At 50.0% G+C, this 20,615-nt stretch overlaps 1 protein-coding gene across 1 annotated transcript; it reads right to left on the minus strand.

The window, feature by feature from the left end:
- Window positions 1-270: 270 nt before the first annotated feature.
- Window positions 271-20,414, minus strand: SPINT1 (serine peptidase inhibitor, Kunitz type 1). Its single transcript, XM_084263547.1, has 11 exons — window positions 20,367-20,414; window positions 19,752-20,227; window positions 10,841-10,992; window positions 8,663-8,801; window positions 7,367-7,537; window positions 6,663-6,689; window positions 4,972-5,097; window positions 3,371-3,421; window positions 2,316-2,486; window positions 1,566-1,622; window positions 271-472 (listed from the first exon to the last, which is right to left on the minus strand). The coding sequence occupies exons 2-11, from the start codon at window positions 20,182-20,184 to the stop codon at window positions 276-278; spliced, it is 1,524 nt and encodes a 507-aa protein (XP_084119673.1). The 5' UTR covers window positions 20,185-20,227; window positions 20,367-20,414; the 3' UTR covers window positions 271-275.
- Window positions 20,415-20,615: the final 201 nt, after the last annotated feature.

Here is a 20,615-nt window from a genome sequence, read left to right on the forward strand (position 1 = left end):
CAGAGTTTCACTGGATTGTTTGAGGTAAGGAAGGGATAGACATCAGAGGGCATCATAATGCTCCCAGATCCTCACTTTCCAGAGCAGCCATTTAGCCAAGACAATCACCACAAACACTAGTACTGCCAAATCATGGCTGGATCTTAGCCTGATGCTATAAATTTCTTCGAAAAGAAAGAGTCCTTCAGGCACAGACCCGTGTATAAAAAAAACAGAACTCCAGAAGTTTCGGGGAATGCCCCAGTGCCAGGCTGGAGACAGAGAGAAACTGAAGGTCAGACTGGTTTGGTGACACTGCTGTAAAACAGATGCTCAGTATCCTCTGTGGTGGAGAGGGTTGAGTTGGTAGCAGTGGTCGGCTGACGGCGCCGGCTGTTCTTCTTCCTGTTCTTCAGGAAGAAGTAGCCAATGATGGCCAGGACCACCATGATGCAGATCCCGAGGAGCACGGCGATCACTATCTCAAAGGCGCCTGCGGGGAATAGGACATGTCAGAAGGGCTGCTCCCCGAGCCCCGACACAGCAGGAGCGGTCAGGAAGAAGCAAGCACAAAAGCCGCTGCAGAAGACCTACTGGCAAAGACAAGAGGTGGGCAACAGCTGGCCTGACAGCGGGGTGGTCACTGCACGGACCAGGCAAGGAAAAAGGAAGACAACCCTGAGGCGTAGGGGTACGGCCAGGCTGCCTCTCCCAAGTCACGGTTCCCATCGTTTCCCGGATGCACCACGCCCTCTAGGGGCTCATCCGTGGCTCACCTGACACCCCTATGGATGCCCATCTTGCTCCGTGTGTCAGCAGTGAGGCCACCAAGGGCTGCACCTCCTGGTTGGGAGAAAGCTGTCGGAGTGAGTGAGCTATGGTGGGATGGCTGAGGTTTTGGGGGAAGGCTCTTAGCAGAGCTGTGAGTGTGGTCTTCTACAGCCAAGCAAACTCCTGCATCATCAGTGCAGAACCAAACATGATGCATTTGAGAGCTGGTGTGTATCTGAGGATTAAATCAGCCTCTGGGGTGGAAAAACGTAAGTGTATCACTTCAGGAGTTGTCCAAAAGCGAGGCCTTGCAGCTTTGTGGTGAACAGACATCAACCTTAATGTGATACACTTCTGAGAGCTTGTAATTCAATAGCTTTGGTGTTCTTTGCAGTTGCAGAGAGGGTGTATAGGGTCATCAGATTTCCCCACAGTCTAGTACCCACCGTTATTCACATACCCACCTGGGCCTTCTTTCTTGCAGAACTTAGTGGTCCTTACATGAACTTGGCCCTTAGGATGACTTTTACTTGCCATTTTTTGATGTTGAACAGTGGAACATTCATGCAAGTTGATGGAAGGAAAATCAGGAGCCTCTGATATGAGCTACTGAGTTACACTGACAAAGGAGAAATTGGACCACAGATGCAGAGAAGCATCTCTTGCCACTGCTAGCATCCCACAAATCCCACATTGCACCCTCAGCTTCAAAAGGGAGGTAGGAGAGAAAGCCCACCTTTCTAAGGAAAGACAAAATATTTTTCCAAACAGGGTAAAAGCAACAAGCAAGATGTGTAGGAGAAACTGTTACTCACTTAAGGTAGCAGTTTGAGACTCAAATGATTCCCATCTCCGGCCAATGGCATCTGCTTCTGAATTGGGAGCAGAGAAGGGGAAGAAAAGTTTTACCAAGAAGGTTGGGAATAAGGAATAAGACAGGTTTCTGAGGAACGTATTTCCAGTGCTTTGAAGCCACTGAATGCACACAGCATCCCTCTTGACAGCCATGGTACTGAGCTCCTAGGCAGGCTGGGAGGCACAGTGTAGCTGAGAGTGGCACTTGAGAAAAGCAGCATCAGTTGGCCTCCCAACAGATACAGTTTGGCAGAATTTCTCCTGTTTCAGCTGTTGGTCTCTCCAGCGACATGTACAAAGCTCTACAGCATTTAAAACTTCTGCCTAGAGTGTGTCATTGAGGATTTCCTTAATTCCTCCTCTCCCAATTGAGGAGAGCTGGAGCCACGCTAGAAAGTTAGATTCTTTTTAGAGGTACCTCAGGTTATTTCTGTCACCCTCCTCTGTCCCTTATTCAACATCAGCACCCAAAATGTTTTCCAGCTCAGAAATGACAGGCTGCATTGCAGAAAGATGCTGCAGACACACACTGTTCCCCATGAACCATTGGTCATGGTGAAGAACGCTGTGAGGCATGGCCAGGGCTTGAGAGCAGAGCTGCTTTGACTGAAGGCTCCCAAGTCACTGCCTCTTTGGGACCACAGAATTTAATCTGGAGTGCTTTTCATAGTTTGATCAGTAAAACTCCATCCCTCACTACATGCACTTACTTGTGACACCTGCACAGGATTTCATGCACTTTTCCTCTTCTTCAAAGTTGTTGCTGTTGCCACCACAGCCCCCATAGGTGAAGGGATCACATTTCTCAGAGTATGGGTTGTAGTACCAGCGGGGGATGCTCTCAGTGCACTGTCCGCTATCAGGCAAGTCCACACAGTGACCTGGCAAAGCAAGGGACAGATGCTTTAGCAGCAGCAGTATTTTCTGCTCACAACAGAAGAGCACAAGCACCATGACAGAAGGGATCCATGACCAGAGTAGTGGTTCTCAGGTCCGCACTGCCCAGTTGCCAGCTGCTCAAATTGGCATTGCCAAGGTGAACTTCCAGCTGCCCATAAACCCAACTAGCAAGGAGGACAAAGGGACGTCAGAGTGTGTAGTCATGCCAGACCTTGGATTCAAGGCCACGTAGAAAACAACCTGTGCTCCTTGGGAGGCAGAAGGGAACATGAAGAGTGTGGATACACAGAAACCACAGTGTGGCTCAGGTCTTCTCTCCAAGCAAACTGCATTTAAGCTGACTTGGGATATACTCTTTTAGCGCCGTGACAGTGCCACTGTCTATACTAACACAAACAAAGCAAAGGTATGGGATAGAGTGCAGCAATATGATTACTCATATTGGCATAGAATCACAGACTGTTTTAGGTTAGAAGTGACCTCAAGAATCATCTAGTTCCAACCCCCCCATAGCAACCCCTGAGGAATACCCCTCGCCATTGCTGTGTCCCACACTGCTTTGGTTTGCACTGTCTCCAAAAAAAGTGCTTCAGGGTTTCATACAGGCCAGGTACTGTGCCCAGCAGGCAATATGCATGAGATCTGCTTGGGTGGAAAACATTTAGGCAGGAGAGCAAAAGCCTGGTATAAACAGCTGTCCTTAAGGTCCAAGAACAAGCCCTTGCTCATTTTTAGTACAAGGACTACCCAGATGCTACCTGTTTTGGAATTAGACAGGGTAGCAGTTTTACCATGAAACAACAAATTGAGGAAAAAAACCCAAAATCTGGTAGCTGTCAGCCTAGGTCCTCTGGACGGTACGTACCTTGCTTATGCGTGACATTGATTTTCTGCAGTCTGTTGAACTCACGAGCATCTGTGAGAGAAACATTTAACATTAAAACTTCTCTTAGCAGTGGAATGCAAAAGCAATGCCTCCATCCACACAGGCACAGTCAGAGGGGACTTCCCTTTGCTATCCCAAGCCAGGGAAAGGGAGATATAATTTGAGGTCCTTGGGTATCTTAAAGCTATGAGGCAAACATGGGTAAAATAAAATGTAATAATCACAGACTCACAGAGCTACAAGGTTGGAAAACACCTTTATGATCATCAAGTCCAACTGTTCCCATCCTATGGTAAACTTTATGCCTAAGTACCACATCTACCTGTCTTTTAAACACGTCCAGGGTCGGTGACTCAACCCCCTTCTTGGGCAGCCTGTTCCAGGCCCTGACAACTCTTTCAGTGCAGAACTTTCTCCTAATATCTAATCTGACCCTGCCCTGGTGCAGCTTCGTGCCATTTCCCCTTGTCCTATCACCTGTCACCTGGCTGAAGAGACCATCTCCCACCTCTCTACACCCTCCTGTCAGGTAGTTGCAGGTGGTGATAAGGTCTCCCCTCAGCCTCCTCTTCTCAAGGTTTAAACATCCCCAGCTCCCTCAGCCACTCCTCATAGGATTTGCCCTCCAGCGCCTTCCCCAGCCTGGTTGCCCTTCTCTGACTCGCTCGAGGAGCTCGATGTCCTTCTTATGGTAAGGAGCCCAGAACTGGACACAGCACTTGAGGTGTGGCCTCACCAGTGCCAAGTACAGGGGCACAATCACCTCCCCAGACCTACTGACCGCACTAGTTTTGATACAAGCCAGGATGCCATTGGCCTTCCTGGCCACCTGGGCACACTGCTGGCTTATATTGCTGACTTGCTCATATAATGAGCAAGTATTCCCAATTTCTGTTCCACAAATACAGAGACAACACTAAGGAAAACAAGGGCTGCCCTCTTAGGGCACGTTTGGTTTTTCACCAAGGAGCATGGGGAAACTGTTGTCGCTCCAGGTTTTAAGAAGTGTGACACAGGATGTGAGAGGGCGAGAGAGTTTAGTCATATATTTGCAACCTAAAAAGGCAACAAAACATCCACGTAAAGGAAAGATGTTATGGGAATTATGTCAAGGAGAGGGAGGGAGGGTTACAGACTTGGGGAGCTCCTGTATTTACACTAGGATAACATGAGGACATTAAGGGGATTGTGACACCAGAGAGACTGGGAGAAAACATACTGTTTCACTTCCCATCTCCCAACTCTGGGAGAGCAGGAAAGGTCATTTGGTGAGAAAAATAGTGGAAAGGGAGAAGAGAACAGGCTCTGACGTCTTACAGACAGGTGCAGAGAAGAGAGCTGAAGAGTATTTAAGAGGCAGGAAACATCCCAGAGGGAAGATCAGCTCTTGCTGTCAGCAGAGATTTGGGAGATGGCAGAACCAGCACTGTGGAAAGAGGTAATGCAGGGTCATGAGGTAACAACAGAAGGCACCAGAACGCACTGAGTACCTTACATTGCACTCATTGCACCTGGACCTTACGCTGCACTCACTTCTAGGCAGATACTAAGTCATCTAACCCAAAATCTGAAGTACTTACATTGTTCACAATACATCTCATCTGAGCCATCGGCACAGTCCATAGTTTCATCACACTCCAGATAGGCGTCGATGCAGCAGCCATCCTTGCATCTGAAGAAAGGGGACTGACAGTTCCCATTGCACACTGCATCAGAAACAGTTCAGAGAGCTCATTAACACTCATTCTTTCTCACGGCCACACAGATGCTTTATGTAGAATTTAAAAGCTGCTTATAGGAGTGGCAAACAAGAAACAAGGCAGATTGCTTAAGGTCTCTCTTCAGTGCCACCCTGGACTCAGAAAGAAAGAAAAAGAAAACAAAAAGAAAAAAAATAAATCAAATAATTTTTTTGTAAATGAAACATTGCTCTGGGAAGAGCCAGGCTTCCTCTCTAAAAGAAGTACATAGAATCACAGAATTGCAGGATTTGGAAGGGACCTCCAGAGATCATCGAGTCCAACCCCCCTGCCAAAGCAGGTTCCCCGGGACAGGTCACACAGGGAGTTGTCCAGATGGGTCTTGAGTATCTCCAGAGAAGGAGACTCCACAGCCCCCTGGGCAGCCTGTCCCAGGGCTCTGTCACCCTCACCTTGGAAAAGTTCTGTCACATATTGGTGTGGAACTTCCTGTGCTCCAATGTGAGGCCATTGCCCCTTGTCCTGTCCCCACATAGCTCTGAGAAGAGGCTGGCCATTTCCCCCTGTGTCCCACACTTGAGATACGTATGAACACGGATCAGATCCCCTCTCAGTCTTTTTTTCTCCAGGCTGAGCAGCCCGAGGTCCCTCAGCCTCTCCTCGTAGGGGAGATGTTCCAGTCCTTTAATCACCTTTGTAGCCCTCCTCTGGACTCTCTCAAGGAGATCCCTGTATTTTTTATACCAGGGAGCCCAGAACTGGACACAATACTGCAGGTGGGGCCTGACCAGGACAGAGGACAGCAGGAAGATCACCTCCTTTGGCCTGCTGGCCACACTCCTTTTAATGCACACCACTACACAGAAGGTGGAAGAATGAGCTACTCAGGAGACACTGCCCAAGCACAGGGGATTAAATTAGGAAAGCCAAACTGAAACCTGTGCACTGGGCTGTGAGAGACAGTAGAGAAGAGCAGTTATTCCCCTCTGCTCTAGAGGTGGTCCCAAGTGTTGAGTACTGCGCCCAGTTCTGAGCTCACCAGTGCCCTAAAGACACTGGCATACTGGAGTGAATCCAGCAGAGGCTCATTAAAGGGCTGGAGCTCAAGATCTAGTGTGAGGTTATGGAAAAGGTGGAGACAGACTCATTTTGGAGGTGCACAGTAATAACAAGAGCAGCAACAGACGTAAGTTCCCACAAGGGAAAGTGATTTGATATGAGAGGAAAAAACTGTAATAAGAGTTCATCAGACATTGGCACAGGTTGTCGAGAGCAAGTGTGAAATCTCCTTCATCACAGGGCCCCAAAACTGGACTGGCTGCAGTCCTGAATAGCCCAGTGTGACTCAAAGCTGGCCCTGCTTTGTGGAGTGGGTTGGGCCAGATGACCTCCAGAAGTAATTCCCAACCTAAGCTATCCTATGGCATGAAAGCGAAAGGCTTAGTACAGAAATGAGTCTCCAGTGCCTCAGTTCCCACGCTGACCCAGTGCTAATGAAAAGCCACAGGAATGGCTGTGAGACACAGAGCCTGAGCTCACAGCAGGATTACTCAGTGGTACAGGAGGCTCACCTGGCTGTTGTCGCCCACCAACAGAACCTGAAGAGACAAGGGGGAAAAACAAAATACATTTACCACCACATCATTTTGTCAGCTCAAGATCAGCTTTATATTGCCTTCCTATCTCACCTAGGAAGCGTGTATTCTCCAGAAGCAAGTCCTGCATGGGTTAGGGACAGGACATACAGATGTCCACCACCCAGAGACCCCAGATGAGGAGTGCCTATATGAGGAAGTTCTGGAGAAGCACAGAGGAACTTCCCACCACTAGCTAGACCGTGCCCAGACGGTGTTTCTTTTCCAGGGCTTTTGCCCTCTGCAGCTCCTTAAGCTGTGCACCACAAAGGGCCTGGCAGAGGCTCAGCCCATTTATCTGAGGCAGCGCTAAGTCACTCTCAGACTTGGCTAGTCCTGGCTGAGGGACAGGATTAATCTCATTTTTGGAGTGAAACCCTTCTAGCTCCCACACAGCACAACACTACTCTCTGAATTTTGGTTGAAGTGAGGGTTTCTGCAGCCATTCACCACCCCAGGGGAGCAGTGCTCCAGGAGCTGGGTCAGATATGTTAGTGGTGTAAGACTAGGACTCCCTAGCCATAGTTGTCCTCAGCTCTCTGGGGGTCTAACTAGCTGCCAGCCAAGAAGCTGCAGCACGTCCCCACAGGGTCATCCCAATCCTATGAGAAAGAGCAGACAGATCTTCAAAGCAGACTCACCTCTAACATCCTTGCAGGCAAGTTTACACTCCTCTTCCCTTAAATAGTTATTCTTGTTGGGCTTGCAGCCACCGAAAGTGAACTGCTCACACTGCTGAAGGCTCGGGTTGTAATACCAACGTGGAAAAGATCCCCGACACCAACCCACCTTCTTGGGAGTCAAACAGTGCTCTATCAAGAAAGTTAATGTAAAATGTTCTGGTTAGCTTGCTTTGCCTCCACACATACAAAAGGAGAAAATCTTCCAAAGGGAAGTTCAGCAGCAGTGTGGACACTTGTCTGGAAGATTTATAAAATCTTGAGCAGCATGCAGTAGGGAATCACGGTATGTATTTCATAAAATGAAAGACAGGGTCACAAGATCAAATTAGAAGGTGCCACATCCATAAAACAAAAGGAGCTACTTCTCCACACAGCACAGTGTTAAGCTGCAAAACTCTGTGCTTCAAGATGTTGCTGCTGTGCAAAAAGGGATTCATCCATGGCTATTAAACCCAAAGGCACCATCTTCTGCTTTAAAAAAATCTCCCAGCTGCAAATTCCTTGGGGACCAGCCAAACAAAGTAGGGATTTACTAACAGCATACCATGTTCTTCTACTCCTTCCAAAATACCAGTCTCTGAACACTGTTGAATGTACTGTACTGGCTTCTGGACAGACCTTTATTGTCACCTGACAGCTGTTCTTGTGCCTTTATGGTAAAAAAAAAAAAAAATACAAGGATACCTGTGGCAGAAGAAGTTCCCTGCTTAGCTACTAGCCAACCACTTGTCCAAGAACTCCTTGTTCCTAATGCACTTGCAGGGCTGAACATTTTGATCATTACACGAGGCCATTAAAGTAAAACATATAAATAAAGCCAGGGACACTTTGAATGTCATGCAGACAGCTCCACCTGTCCTGCAGCTAAGGGGAATTAGGGCCTTTGCAGCAAAACCATGAAGCCAACAAGACCTTTCAGGTTCTCCTGTCTTACAGCCTGGGCTGCACCCTGGGCTTCAGCCACTCAGGCATCACCCAGCAGAGGGTAATGACATGCAGAGAGGATGGGGTTACTGCAGACCACCTCTTCTGCAAGAGGATGCAAGACCTCTAAAATAGACCCCTGTGAATGACTCCTGGCTAGGTGGAGGCATTTACTGGGAGTAGACATACAAGTCTGGTCTCTTGATTGCACTCTTTTCCCATCTACCTCTCTGAGAAGAGCACCAGTAATGCCAGAGAGCACCCAGGCTTGGGGACTCCAGGTAGACATCCATGGGCCCTCCAGATAGACATCCATGGGCCCAGGCTCACCTTCAGTCTGCTCAGAATTCAGCACCATGACGGTGATGTTGGTGAAGTCCTGCTGCTGCGCAGTGTCTGTGACAGTGAGCTGGAAGACGTAAGTCCCCGCCCGCAAGTTGGAGATTTCTACCTGATCTTCTTCATGCTTCTGAGAACACAAAAGAAGAATGAATGCATATGTAGAAGAAGACACCTCTAACAAGGGAGGGTATGAGGCCATAGAAAGCCCACATTCCTGCTTTAGGAAGAAAGGAGCTGGACTGGAAAGCCACAGGCAGATGTCTGGCATTAAAAACACCTCAGTGCTATACAACCCCCTCCCACCACCCAAATCCATGGGCTGGTACCCAGCTAGAATAGCAGACAGAAATAGTACCACAAGCCTAGTTATGTATTTCATATTTTGGGACAGTGTGATGGCACGAGGGAAAGTAACAATCTTCGGAGAGGACCAAAATGCCTGCAGTTTTCTTTTGTAAAAAATAAACCCCATTATGAATAATTTACATAACACACAAGGAACAAATTAAGTGTACTTAAGAGATTATATGTAGTCTTTCTTTTTGAATATGAAAAGCATAACTAGTGTTAGGGACGGAAATGAACACCTATTTCCTTGCCTGGTTTCTCCAAGAGAGTGAATTGTTCTGCCAGAACAGAAAGCTGTGATATTACTGATGCGAGCTTTTCCCCCCATGTTTGCTAACAACACCGAGCCTCCACTTCTGTGCTTCTCTCACCCCCAAAACTTGCTTCGGCTGGGCCAGGGAGAAGGGGAAAGGGAAGGAACACTTTCAGATTTTCCACAGCCACCTCAGCACCCCAGAGATAGTCACTGCTGATCAGCTGTAGGCCCAATACACTCATTTGCTAATTATTCTAAAAACTGCCACAAGCTCCAAGGCTTTCCAGAGCATTCTGTGGAAGTTTAACAGTAATCATTTGCTCTTGGAAAGGCACAATTCCCATTTCACAGAATCACAGGGTTGGAAAAGACCTTTAAGATCATTGAGTCCAACCATTCCTGTCCTCTACTAAACCATATCCCTGAGCACCTCAACTACCTGTATTTTAAACACATCCAGGGTCAGTGACTCAACCCCCTCCCTGGACAGCCTGTTCCAGGCCCTGACAACTCTTTCAGTGAAGAACTTTCTCCTAACATCTAATCTGAACCTGGACATCTAATCTGAACCTGAAACATCTCTAACATCTCCAAGAGAGTTACCACTCACACCCTAGATATCTCAGTGCTGCAGAGGCTGCAACTATGATGTCCGGTATTATAAAGGCTATTGCCCATCCTATAGGCCTTGTCATGTGGGTTTTCTGGACTGTGTTGAAATCTTTTCTCATTTTATTTATCCAGATTCCCCTTCCCAAGCTCTAGCTAAATTTACTGGTATCTGTAATTCCACTCTTCTACACATAGGAACGATGACGGGTAAGTTCCAGTTTGTTATATTCTCATTAGTAAGACAGCTGAAGTAATAAGGATGATCAACCATCACCTTAAATGTGCCATCTTCTGGCTGAATTCTTAAAGAAGAGGTTGCCATAAACACGTAAGGGTGCAAAGTACAGACCATAACTGAATCATTATCCCAGGGGTTAGAATACTCCCTTCAAATCCTAATCAGCAGGGTGATTGACTCAACTCATTCCCACACCTTGAGCCAGGCAAGGGACGTGGCTTCTGCTCCAGTTCAGATAACACAGGAGAATGAACCCATGCTCTAAGGGAGGGCAAAGTCCAGGAAAAGCCCCAGGAGAGCAGAAGGAGAGACAGAGTCTGGTTTCTCAGAGCCAGAGGAGGTGAAGAACCAAAGCAGAGTGGAGAGGCAGGTCCCTCACAAACTACAGGAGCTTGGGAGCAGAGGCACCTCTTGCACCAAAGCTGCTGCCCTCATGGGTGCTCCTGCCCAGGTAGATCAGGTGTTTCTTCAGGCAGGCTTGAGATGGCATCCTGGGGCAAGGAGCCTGAGACCTGATGAGGTCAAGAAACGCCACATCCTGGTAGCGTGTGAGAGGGTGGGGCCAACCGTGAGAACTGCTCCATAGCTTTTGGGAGGACTGGCTCAAGGAGGGAAGGAAAAGATGAATTCTATGTCAGTACCTGTGAAAGCCCAACCTAGTGCAGACCACAGGTGACATCAAACAAGCTGCTTCCTTCCCGCAGCTCCCTACCTTCATCTCCACAGAGGGGTCGCCGAGGACCTGTTTCCATTCATAGCTGACTATCCCTCGGTCATCCGTGCTCTCTGTGCCTCTCAGCATCACTGGATGCCCTGGCTGTACCTTCATGTCCATGCCAGTGCGGGCTATCGGAGGACGGTCATCTGCAGAAGGAATGCAGAGAAAGGCTTGGGTAAGAGGCTGAAGGGTCCGGTTCTTGTTCCTGTTACAGGGGGAGGGGATTCTTCCAGTCTGAATCAGTATGGAATTCAACCACTGAAAAGAAAATGACTTTTATACAACTGTGCTTCTTGCAGCCTGACCGAGCAGCAGGCTATCCATACCGTTACTACTGATCTCACTAATTTGGTAACTCTGCCACCCACTCTGGCAGTGCCGTGGGGGCCAGCTGGCTCCCTGGCCACTTCTGCCCACAGGAAACACTGTGAGAAGGTGTCCCTGTGGCCCCTGTGCTCGGACCACATCCTCTCAAAACAGCGCAGAGCGATCTCCACCCTCCACTCGGGGAGATGACCTGACGTGGGCGGTGGAAGAATGTGGAACCGACTCTCCTCATTCCTACCACCATCTCTAAGCACCATGTCAGCGTACTTAAACCCCAGCTACGCAATGCAGGATTTGGATGGAAAAAGTCCTTCCTCTACCTCACCTTCCACCTCGCTCTGTGCCATGCATGCCTCAGAGACAGCGCGCAAACACCGCTTGCGAGATGGTTATTTTTGCTCCACTCAACACCTCCCCAGGCCGCAAGCATAAGAGATGAAAATGAATCCCTGCCCATGCCAGCAAGAACACCCTATTCAATGACACTGCCGGGCCTGACTCATAACTCCTCTGGGCCCGAACACATCTGATGGCAGGTTCCTGCACAGCTTAGCTGGCAAAACTCCACCTGGTAGCGCCTGTCCCAAGTCCACAACTCAGTGTGCAAGTTCAGCCCGAGTCATTCGTAAAGGCATCAATTTGCCATTTACAAGTCAGGCATAAATCACTCTACCATTAACCCGATATATCAGCTGTGACTGAAGAAGGGGATTAGTGCCCAAACTCCTTGGAAAACTACTCCATCAGCTAATTACTTTCACTGTTGTAGGCTCACTCCTGGTTTCCTGTTGGAGCGCTTGTGGATTCAGGTCCCAGCTGTGAAGCCTTGCTCAAGCCAACTGAAGGGAACTTTAATGTACTAACAAGCTAAATTTTAGTCCCTTCATCGCTGAATTCAGCAGGCTAGAGGGCTCTGCGACATGTATTCCAGGTCACTTACCACAAATCCACCCAGATTCTTCTCTTTTCTAGCATCTCTCACCAAACGAGGACATCCTCGCTCTATCCTGTTCTTACAAACACTGCTGCCACCACAAAGAGGACAAAAAAATCCCTTCCCTTGTTTACATGTTCATGTTGGGCTGCAGAACTGGGGTGGGCATGTGGGTACCAGCCCTCTGGGGTTCCCTCAGCAGCCTGCTTCCCAGCCACCTCACCTCCCTCACACAGGGCTGATAGGGCTACAGTTTCACTGGATAAGGGGTCAGTCCCTTCTGGCTTGTGCAGCTGCAGGCCTTCTGCTTAGGTTTATCACACCGGTCCATGCGGGTTTTCTGCAGTCTGTCACTGGTTTTATCTTTCATTCTGGCTTTTCATCTAAGCATCAGGTAGGATCAAGCTGATATTGGGCTTGATCCAACCACCCAAACAGGCAGAGGGATACCTAGATGCACTTAAGGAGTCCAGGAAGGTGACGCCAGCATCACGAGCGGAGATGCCCACCTTGGCTCTGAGTGAGAGACATCTCCCTGCTGTTCCTTCCTCAGGGCTGCATACCAGATTGATGGCTTCTGTCTCCCTTGGGCACAAAGGCTGCTGAAAGAGACCAAGCTGGGCCGAGCGAGCCTGGCACCTCTTTGGTTTGAGCAGGGCTGGTGAAATGAAAAAACAGGAGTTCTGTGGCCATGGGAGCATTTGTCAGCCAAAACAATGAGTGGAGCTGGCAGCACCTTCCAAACCAAACAGGGAATCTGCTTTGGCTCGGGGGTTGGACTTGATGATCTCTGGAGGTCCCTTCCAATGCCTACAATTCTGTGAAAGAACCCTACAACCACCCTGTACACAGTACTACGAGCTCTGAGAAGGGGGCACAGTCCTGCCATTCCTGCCAGGCAAGTGCCAGGAGCTCACCAGGGAGAAAGGCAGCCTGCTCCCTGCCCCTCTCTGTCCAGGGTGAGCCCAGCACATGGGTGAGATTGCACAAGGAGGAGACCGGTTCTTCAGCAACACAGAGGCTGATCATTAACTCACAGCAACTCCAAACAGTATTTTTCCTTGACATTTTTTAGCATGTACACTTAAAAAACCCCAAAACATGAAAACTGCAGGCCAAACATTTCCCCATGGGTCAGTTTAGTTATTTAGGGTTGTGGATTGCATGGTGAAGTAAAAGCTGGGTCCTGATCAACAGGGCAGCAACTTCTCCAGATCCCATCTCTGATGAGACAAACTCCCCGACCCTCCTCACCTCCAGAAAAACAGTCAGAGTACGTGCTTGCGCGCGGTGACTGCCATGGAGGAACTCCCTCTAGGAAAGGAGGACTTCATTTTCAAGTCTCTCCTTTTTCCTCCTTAGGGTGCCTGAAAGCTCAGTGACTTTGGAATTATTTCTGCTATGCTGCATATGGGAAACCTTCGGCTTCATAACCGGGCGCTGACAGAGCCGCAGTGTCAGCGGGCTGCTCGTAGAAGGGGAGACTCCCCGTTGGGTTTGTTTTGCCCCCAAAGTCTGTTTGAAAAATGAAAGTTACCTTTGCTATAATGCTCTTTTGACTACAGAAGGTTTCTGCTGCAAAACTCTGTAATTAACAGGGACATTAAAGCTTTATGATGCTCTTTACCATGGAGCACATGCTCCTGGAGTCACATCACTAAGTGACAACTTCAGCTTCTACTCGTAAATCAGAAAGGGGAAATACTGAAAGCTGGGGAGGCACTGTTTATAAAGGCATGGAGTGATGGAGCAAGGGGTAATGGAACAAGGGGTAAAGGTTTTAAACAGAAAGAGGGCAGATTTAGGTGAGATAGTAGGAAGAAATTCCCCTCTGTGAGGGCAGTGAGGCCCTGGCACAGGCTGTCCAGAGAAGCTGTGGCTGCCCTTGCCCAGCACTGTTCAAGACCAGGTTGAATGGGGCTTTGGGCAACCTGGTCTGGTGGAGGGTGTCCCAGCCTATACCAAGGAGTTGGAACTAGATGGGCTTTGAGGTCCCTTCCAACCCAAACCAGTCTCTGATTCTGTGATGTTTTCTTTATGATACCAGAGAAAAACTGGTATCCAAAATCATAGAATCACAGACAGGTTTGGATTGGAAGGGACCTCAAAGATCATCTAGCCTGAATCCCCTGCCACGGACAGGGATACGTTTCACCGGACCAGGTTGCCCAAAGCCCCATCCAACCTGGCCTTAAATGTCTCCAGGGATGGGGCATCCACAGCCTCTCTGGGCAGCCTGTTCCAGGAGAAATCCAGGGGATTTCTCTTTTGGAACTCAAATATCAGCCATTGCCCTCGAGACACAAATTCACTGAAAACCAGCTTTCCTCCATTCCAGTGCTCCTGCAGATACACCCTGAGTACATGAGACTACAAAGCAAAGCTTGAAAGCACCTCAGAATGATTTGAGTTTGCTGCTAGAAAGAGCTGGAAGGCTCTCCCATGGTCCATGAGGGGTTCTTACAACCTGTGGCTGTCAGTACAGACAGGACCAGCTCCCAAACGAGATGAATGCGGCTTGCACTGGGGACACTGAGGCCCTGCGAAGGGAAGGACCTTGCTGGGCAGAAAAGCCACTGCTCAAAGCCAGTGGGCAGGCCAGCAATAGAGAAAGAAGCAGAATTGAGGCCACCCAAATTCCAGCATCCATGAGACACGCAACCTCTGAGATTTCAAGCCTCAGGAACCAGCTGAACCTGCCCGCTGCAGAAGTAGGTGGGCAGAGGCAGGCAGCAGCGTGGCTCTCCCCACAGACCCTAAAGTTTCACTCAACGTTGCTTCCTGGGGAGTTGTTCAAAAGTGGTGTGGGGGGGGTTTCACTCAAATCTTGACCATCAACACTAGAAACCTCTCAATAGCAGCAGGCAAAGGTAAGGAAGGAAGATGCTGCTGCCACAGTGTTAATTCACCCGAGGAGCGGAAGGAAACAAGGAAGGGAACAAGGCAATGCAACACCTTGCATGGAGAAAGAGAAATACAGGGTCTTTCTGTGGGGATTCATCCTGCAGGCTGGGCAGTGAATGCTGTTGTGATAAAGCCATATGGTTTTTGGACCACTCACGCAGAACCAAGCAGCGCTCAGCACTAATTTCTATGTGTTTCCACAGTGGTTTGCGAGAGGCACGTGCAGCAGGGTCAGGTTAACTTCTCTAAAACAGTACAGCACCCGGTGGCGGGTTACATTTTCAGCTTAACACATCCTGCTACTGCCTCAGGCTCCTTCCATCCTTCCTGAGGGTGTGGGAAACCGGTCTGATTTGCTTTAGCAGGCAGAGGGAAACAGACTCCCATGGGTCTTGGTGCCATTTTAGCAAAGATCAGTTTGGTACTCCAGTGCCCTTAGGTAGCTCGGAGCCATGATGTGCAGCAGCCACAACACGCAGCACCTCAGTAAATGCTGCATCAGGAACCGTAGCAGCTTCTCATCGCCTGCTCTGCACTTGGAGCTGGCCCGGCTGGTCTCCCAGGGCCCTGTCAGGGCACATTAGCCTCTGGATCTATGATGCGGGTACTGAACGTGCAGTTACCCCCTCTGCCTGGCCTAAGCTGGATGTTGGAGGACAAGCAGCTGGCTCAGAGCTGAGCAGCATCAGCCAAGGGCTGACTGACCCATCTCAGGCCTGGGTGGGATCCCAGCACCGCTCACGTTAGCTGTGCTATGCCTGCAGGATGGAAATCAGCGTGGGACCAAACGTTTGAAGGTGGGTGACCCTCCAACTTGGGGAGCTCTGCTTTTGGAATGCGTTGCCGAGTTTTCAACCCACCAATCCCTCTCCGTGCGAGGCAGGAGCAGACACATCCCAAACCCTACGGATTCCCCAGCACTTCCCGTCTCCCACTCACAAGCCCTGAACACAACAGGAGGACAGTGTCACCAAGCATTTCACAACCACTGCAAAAGGCTCAGTTCAAGAAACGGGCAAAGGTTCAGGGAGGTTATTTTCCAGTTTCACACCCAGAACTGGTTTGCCTAGACCAGAATAAGCTCAGGGTAGTTACTTAAACACCAGGCTCCATTATTACCAATAAAGTGCCTGGTGAGCCTGCCCCTCCCGCATGAGCCAGGCAGAAAACTCGCACCAAAGTTCAGGCTGAGGAATCATTTCAGAGGATAGTGCCTTTTAACAACAACATCAGAGACTTTGGGCTCTATGCTAGCTCAAACAGGCAAGAGACAGAGCCAAGAAGGTGCCACGAACTCAGAAGCTCTTGTTCTCCAAAATACTGAAGATACCGTCAGATGATGAGCAGAAGCTACATTTCAGCCGTGTTGATTGTTGCCTGTACCCATGGGTTTTGATGAAGCTGTAAAACAGTAAGAGTGGCCACAGCGGGTAAGGGCAAAGGGTGCCTCTGTCCCTGTGTTCAGTTCCCAAATCTCACAGTGGATGCTTGAGCACCTAAGTATACACAGTGCTTCCCCCATAATACTTCCCTGGCTTTCAGCTGCTTCTGACAGGCTCAGGGAACACTCCAAGATTAAATGTGCCCATTCAGCAACGCCCTCCTGTGCTCTCTCTTTCAAGTGTTATCTAGTCTCCTCCTAAACAGAGACCCACCTCTTAATTCAACGAGTCTGCTCCCTCTAGTAGTACTGAGGGTCTTGCAACATGTGGCTTTTTTATTTAACATCCCCCACCAGGATCACTAAATATGTATTTCACTATTGACTAGAAAAAACATGCTTTCCATCCTCATCGTGGAGGATGGCTGAAGACCACCATGTGGGCATACCCTAAAGGCTCCTAGGACACCTGACAGCAGCACATAAATGAAAAGAAAGGATTACAAAGCAGCGTATAAACTTCTGCCGACCTTCGGAGCCTGGTCTCAGGGGGCAGACAGTAACCTGGGCTCCAGAGCAGCCGCAGAGCTTCATATTCAAACAGCAGTGCAGTGTATCAGCAGGAACATGAGACACCTTTGGCTCTAGTGCAAAACCTGGGCCAAGGTATTTTGCGTACAAACATTTGGAAGGAAAACCTGCCATGTCGAAAACAGCTTCCTTAACACTTGGTTCACCTGGCCTCTTGAGGCATCCTCCAAAGGCCCGGAAGGAAAAGTGCTCTACAGCATCCTTATGCTGCCAGGTGGACAGGCTCAGCGCAGCCCAGGGGCTCCTTCCTTTGGCCTTCTGCACCATCGCACCCGTCCTGACTCAGTGGCAGCTAGGCACCCACCTTCCTGCCCTGACAGGCCCATGCCTCCGCTGCAGACCCAACTCCAGCATTGCAGCTGGAGGGCCTTGGGATTCTGCTCTGGATTTTTTCATTTGGATCTGCACCAAAACTGAGATCTGCATTCTTAAGTGTCTCGTCAACTGCTGTGGGAAGGAGGAGGCAAGTCTCACAGCCCCTGTTATGATATGAAGGAGGAGGCAGCTCACATGGCCCTTGTTATGATTTGCTGTTTCTCCAGTACAGCGACTCCTTTCCACCCCTGGATCACCAAGTAGTAATAGCCCTTCATTTCTTTCCCTGCAATCCCTCTGATGTCATTCAAGGTGATTTGGAAAGCTTTTGGTGTCAGTCAAAAGTCAATGCCTCAAGATTTCAGAAGGGGAGGGAAATGTGTTTCCCGTGGAGGCACAGCACAGGCATTGCAGCCAAACATGAAGCAGCGAGCTTCCTGGTGCCTGTGGCTATGGCTGGAGACCTGCCCGGCACCCTGCACCCTCCGAGAGCGCCAACACAGGGTGTAGAAGGGACTGAGCCCTTCCTACACCCGCAGCAGTATGGTGGCATGAGCCCCACGTGAGCGAGGAGGGGCATGCCCGCCTCGGCATCCCTAGCAGCATTTCTGGTGTGTTTTTCACTTCTCCTCGATAAACCCTCCTGGCTTTTCCTGCTCCACCAAAGTCACCCCAGCATCTGTGAAAGTAACATCAGGGACAGTACGTATGGCAGCGTATTGGTGGCTGGGATGCTTCAGCTAGGTGCCATGGTGTGCAAACACAGCACTGCTTGGTGGCACAGGGAGCTCAGTGACAGGGACACTTCCCAGAGACCTGCACACGCGCGATGCCCGGCCCTTCGACCTGCCCATGGAGCAGGGAGTTGCAGCCTCCTCGTATGGGGCGCTGGTCCACAGAGCTGAACAGACGGAATTGCTCAACAGCACATTGTATTTTAATCTAATCTTGTGAAATCAGGATGTACTGGAGATGATGCATTCAATTCTCCTCCTACAACAAAGTATGTGGGAGTTCAGACAGCTGCCAACATGCCACCTCCAGCCCTAGAGACATAGGCTTAGTTCCTTCCTAACTGCAGCTCCAGTGAAAAGGATTTTTGAGCCTGAAATGGAGACACCACCACTGAAATGGACGCTTACAGCAACAGCAAGAAATTTACCAGAAGGCCCCAAAATGCGGTGGGAGGCAACTAGGCAGGCTAGAGGACAGGAGAACCACTGTCTGCCCCATCGCAGTTCAAACCCAGAAACACCCAAGGGCTGCTCCAGAGGAGTGTGCCCTCCTCCAAAACCTCCACACTGCTACTGCAGATGGACAAAAGCAGTCAGCATGGGGTTTGGTGCCATTTCATACCTTCAGCACATACAAGGCTCACAGACTGGCATATCCCTATAGAAGACCAAAGATTTATTCATCTCACACCATCAAGCCCAAGCCTGTGGGCCCACCTGGACACTCCATTCATCATGTTCACAGATCCCTTCCTTCTCCCCCATCACAGGTGGGCTGGGAGGAGGCACAAGGAGGCCTGACGGTACAGGTATCCCCCAACAGCCCTGCCCATGCATCAACGTACAGCAAACTGGTTTTGGTTGCCAAAGACCCAGCCAGGCTAGAGACATTCTGGCCTCAGTAGGCTTCCTACAAAGCATAGAAGAAAGAGGCAAAAGGAGGAACTGCCATGTTTTCAGTGTTGCTGAGCACCCTGCGTTTCTTTGGAGATGGCAGAGTACATGGCAGGTAGCCAGCTCCAGATTAGTTTGTTTTCCACCTGGTTTTCCGGATCTGGGTTCAGTCTTGCAGAAAAGGGAACCAGGTGTTGGAGAAAAGAAACCCAGCTCCAAATGGGAAACTTTCTAATCAGCCCCTTACGCTCCCCTGAGCTGCTCCCTCTCCCTTGCAAGGACCAGCCCCAACAAGCAGGGCGATACCAAGACACATCACCATCCGGGCTGGTGCTCACAAGATCCAGGCTGTGGCAAAATGAAAGGTAAGCGGATTGCGTCCTGCCTCCAGTCCCTGGGCAATTAAGAGATTAATACAGCCCTTTAAAACGGGGTGATGTGTAGATTTTTAGAGGATTTCGCTTTCCAACCTCAAAGGCCTGGGGGGGAGGGAGAAGAAAAACACCACTTCTTTTTTTTCCCCTCTAAATTGTCAAGGACCAAAACTCAACCTGCATTTGAGAAACACTTGCTTCCTTCCCCCACCCCTTCAAAAAGGTTAAAGAACAATTCCCTCTCCATTTACTAACAGGCAAACCGAGGCACAGATCTTAACGTGAGTTCATCCAAGTTAGGGAAAACCTCTGTGGCAGAGAGACACAGAGAAACCCCAGCTTTAACACTGACTTTACCCCAACCACCTGGCAGCTGGAAGAGCTGGCACCCCTGCCCATTAGTGCTCTTCCAGCCCCAGTTCGCTCAGACCCATTACGACGGGCACCTTACCACTAGATCCATGATCCTGCATTGCCAGGTAGGACTCGTACATGTCCTTCCTCAAGAAGTTAAGAAAGCCAGCCTTCCTGGCAAACCTGCAGACGAAAGTCTGCTCGTAGAGGCAGTTGAGAAGAAAGCAGCCCTGGATGTGGTCTTCCTCTGCTCCGGGGACCTGCTCCACGAGAGCCAGGTTACAGGTGGGGTCCTTACAGCAGGCTCTCATGCAGTCCCTGCTCCGAAAGACCATGGGGGACGACAAGAAGGTAGCTCCATTCTGGACAGAGGCATCCGTATCCAGCACGAAATCCGGCATCCCTGCCGTAAAGTCTTCCAGGCACTTTTCACCGAAGGGTTTTTCCTCCTGCCCTTCGCCAAAGTCCACCGCCAGCACCAAACCGACCCAGAGCACCACAAGCCACGGACCCGGGCTCTTCCTGGCCATCTCGGCGCCCCGATCCTCACCTCCTCAAGACCTTACTCCTTTCCTAAAGGGAGAGAGAAGATAGATGAAGCTAAGAGGGTGTCCCGGTGTGAGCGGGGACCCGGAGGGTGGCCTTGGCCGCTTCCCTCCCCGCCCCCCCCCCCCCGCAGCTCATCCCCAGGCACGCACTCTCAGCTCCCCACCTGGGCGGTCTTAGGTGAAACCGATGCTGGGAGCAGGGCGTCCCCCTCGTTCCCACGACCACCCCTCCGTGCATACACCCCTCAGGTGTGCCTCCAGCTGCCTCCCCCGGAGACAAAGGCACGGAGAGCGCAGGAACTGAAAACCAGCTCCCGCCGAGAGGGAGGAAAGGGAGGGGGGAAGGAAAAAAAAAAAAAAAAGCCACTCCGGATTGCGTAAAAGGAAGGGGAGGAGAGCTGGGCTGATACCGT

Source organism: Gallinula chloropus (assembly GCF_964237585.1).
Source record: "Gallinula chloropus genome assembly, chromosome: 4".
Classification (NCBI taxonomy): domain Eukaryota; kingdom Metazoa; phylum Chordata; class Aves; order Gruiformes; family Rallidae; genus Gallinula; species Gallinula chloropus.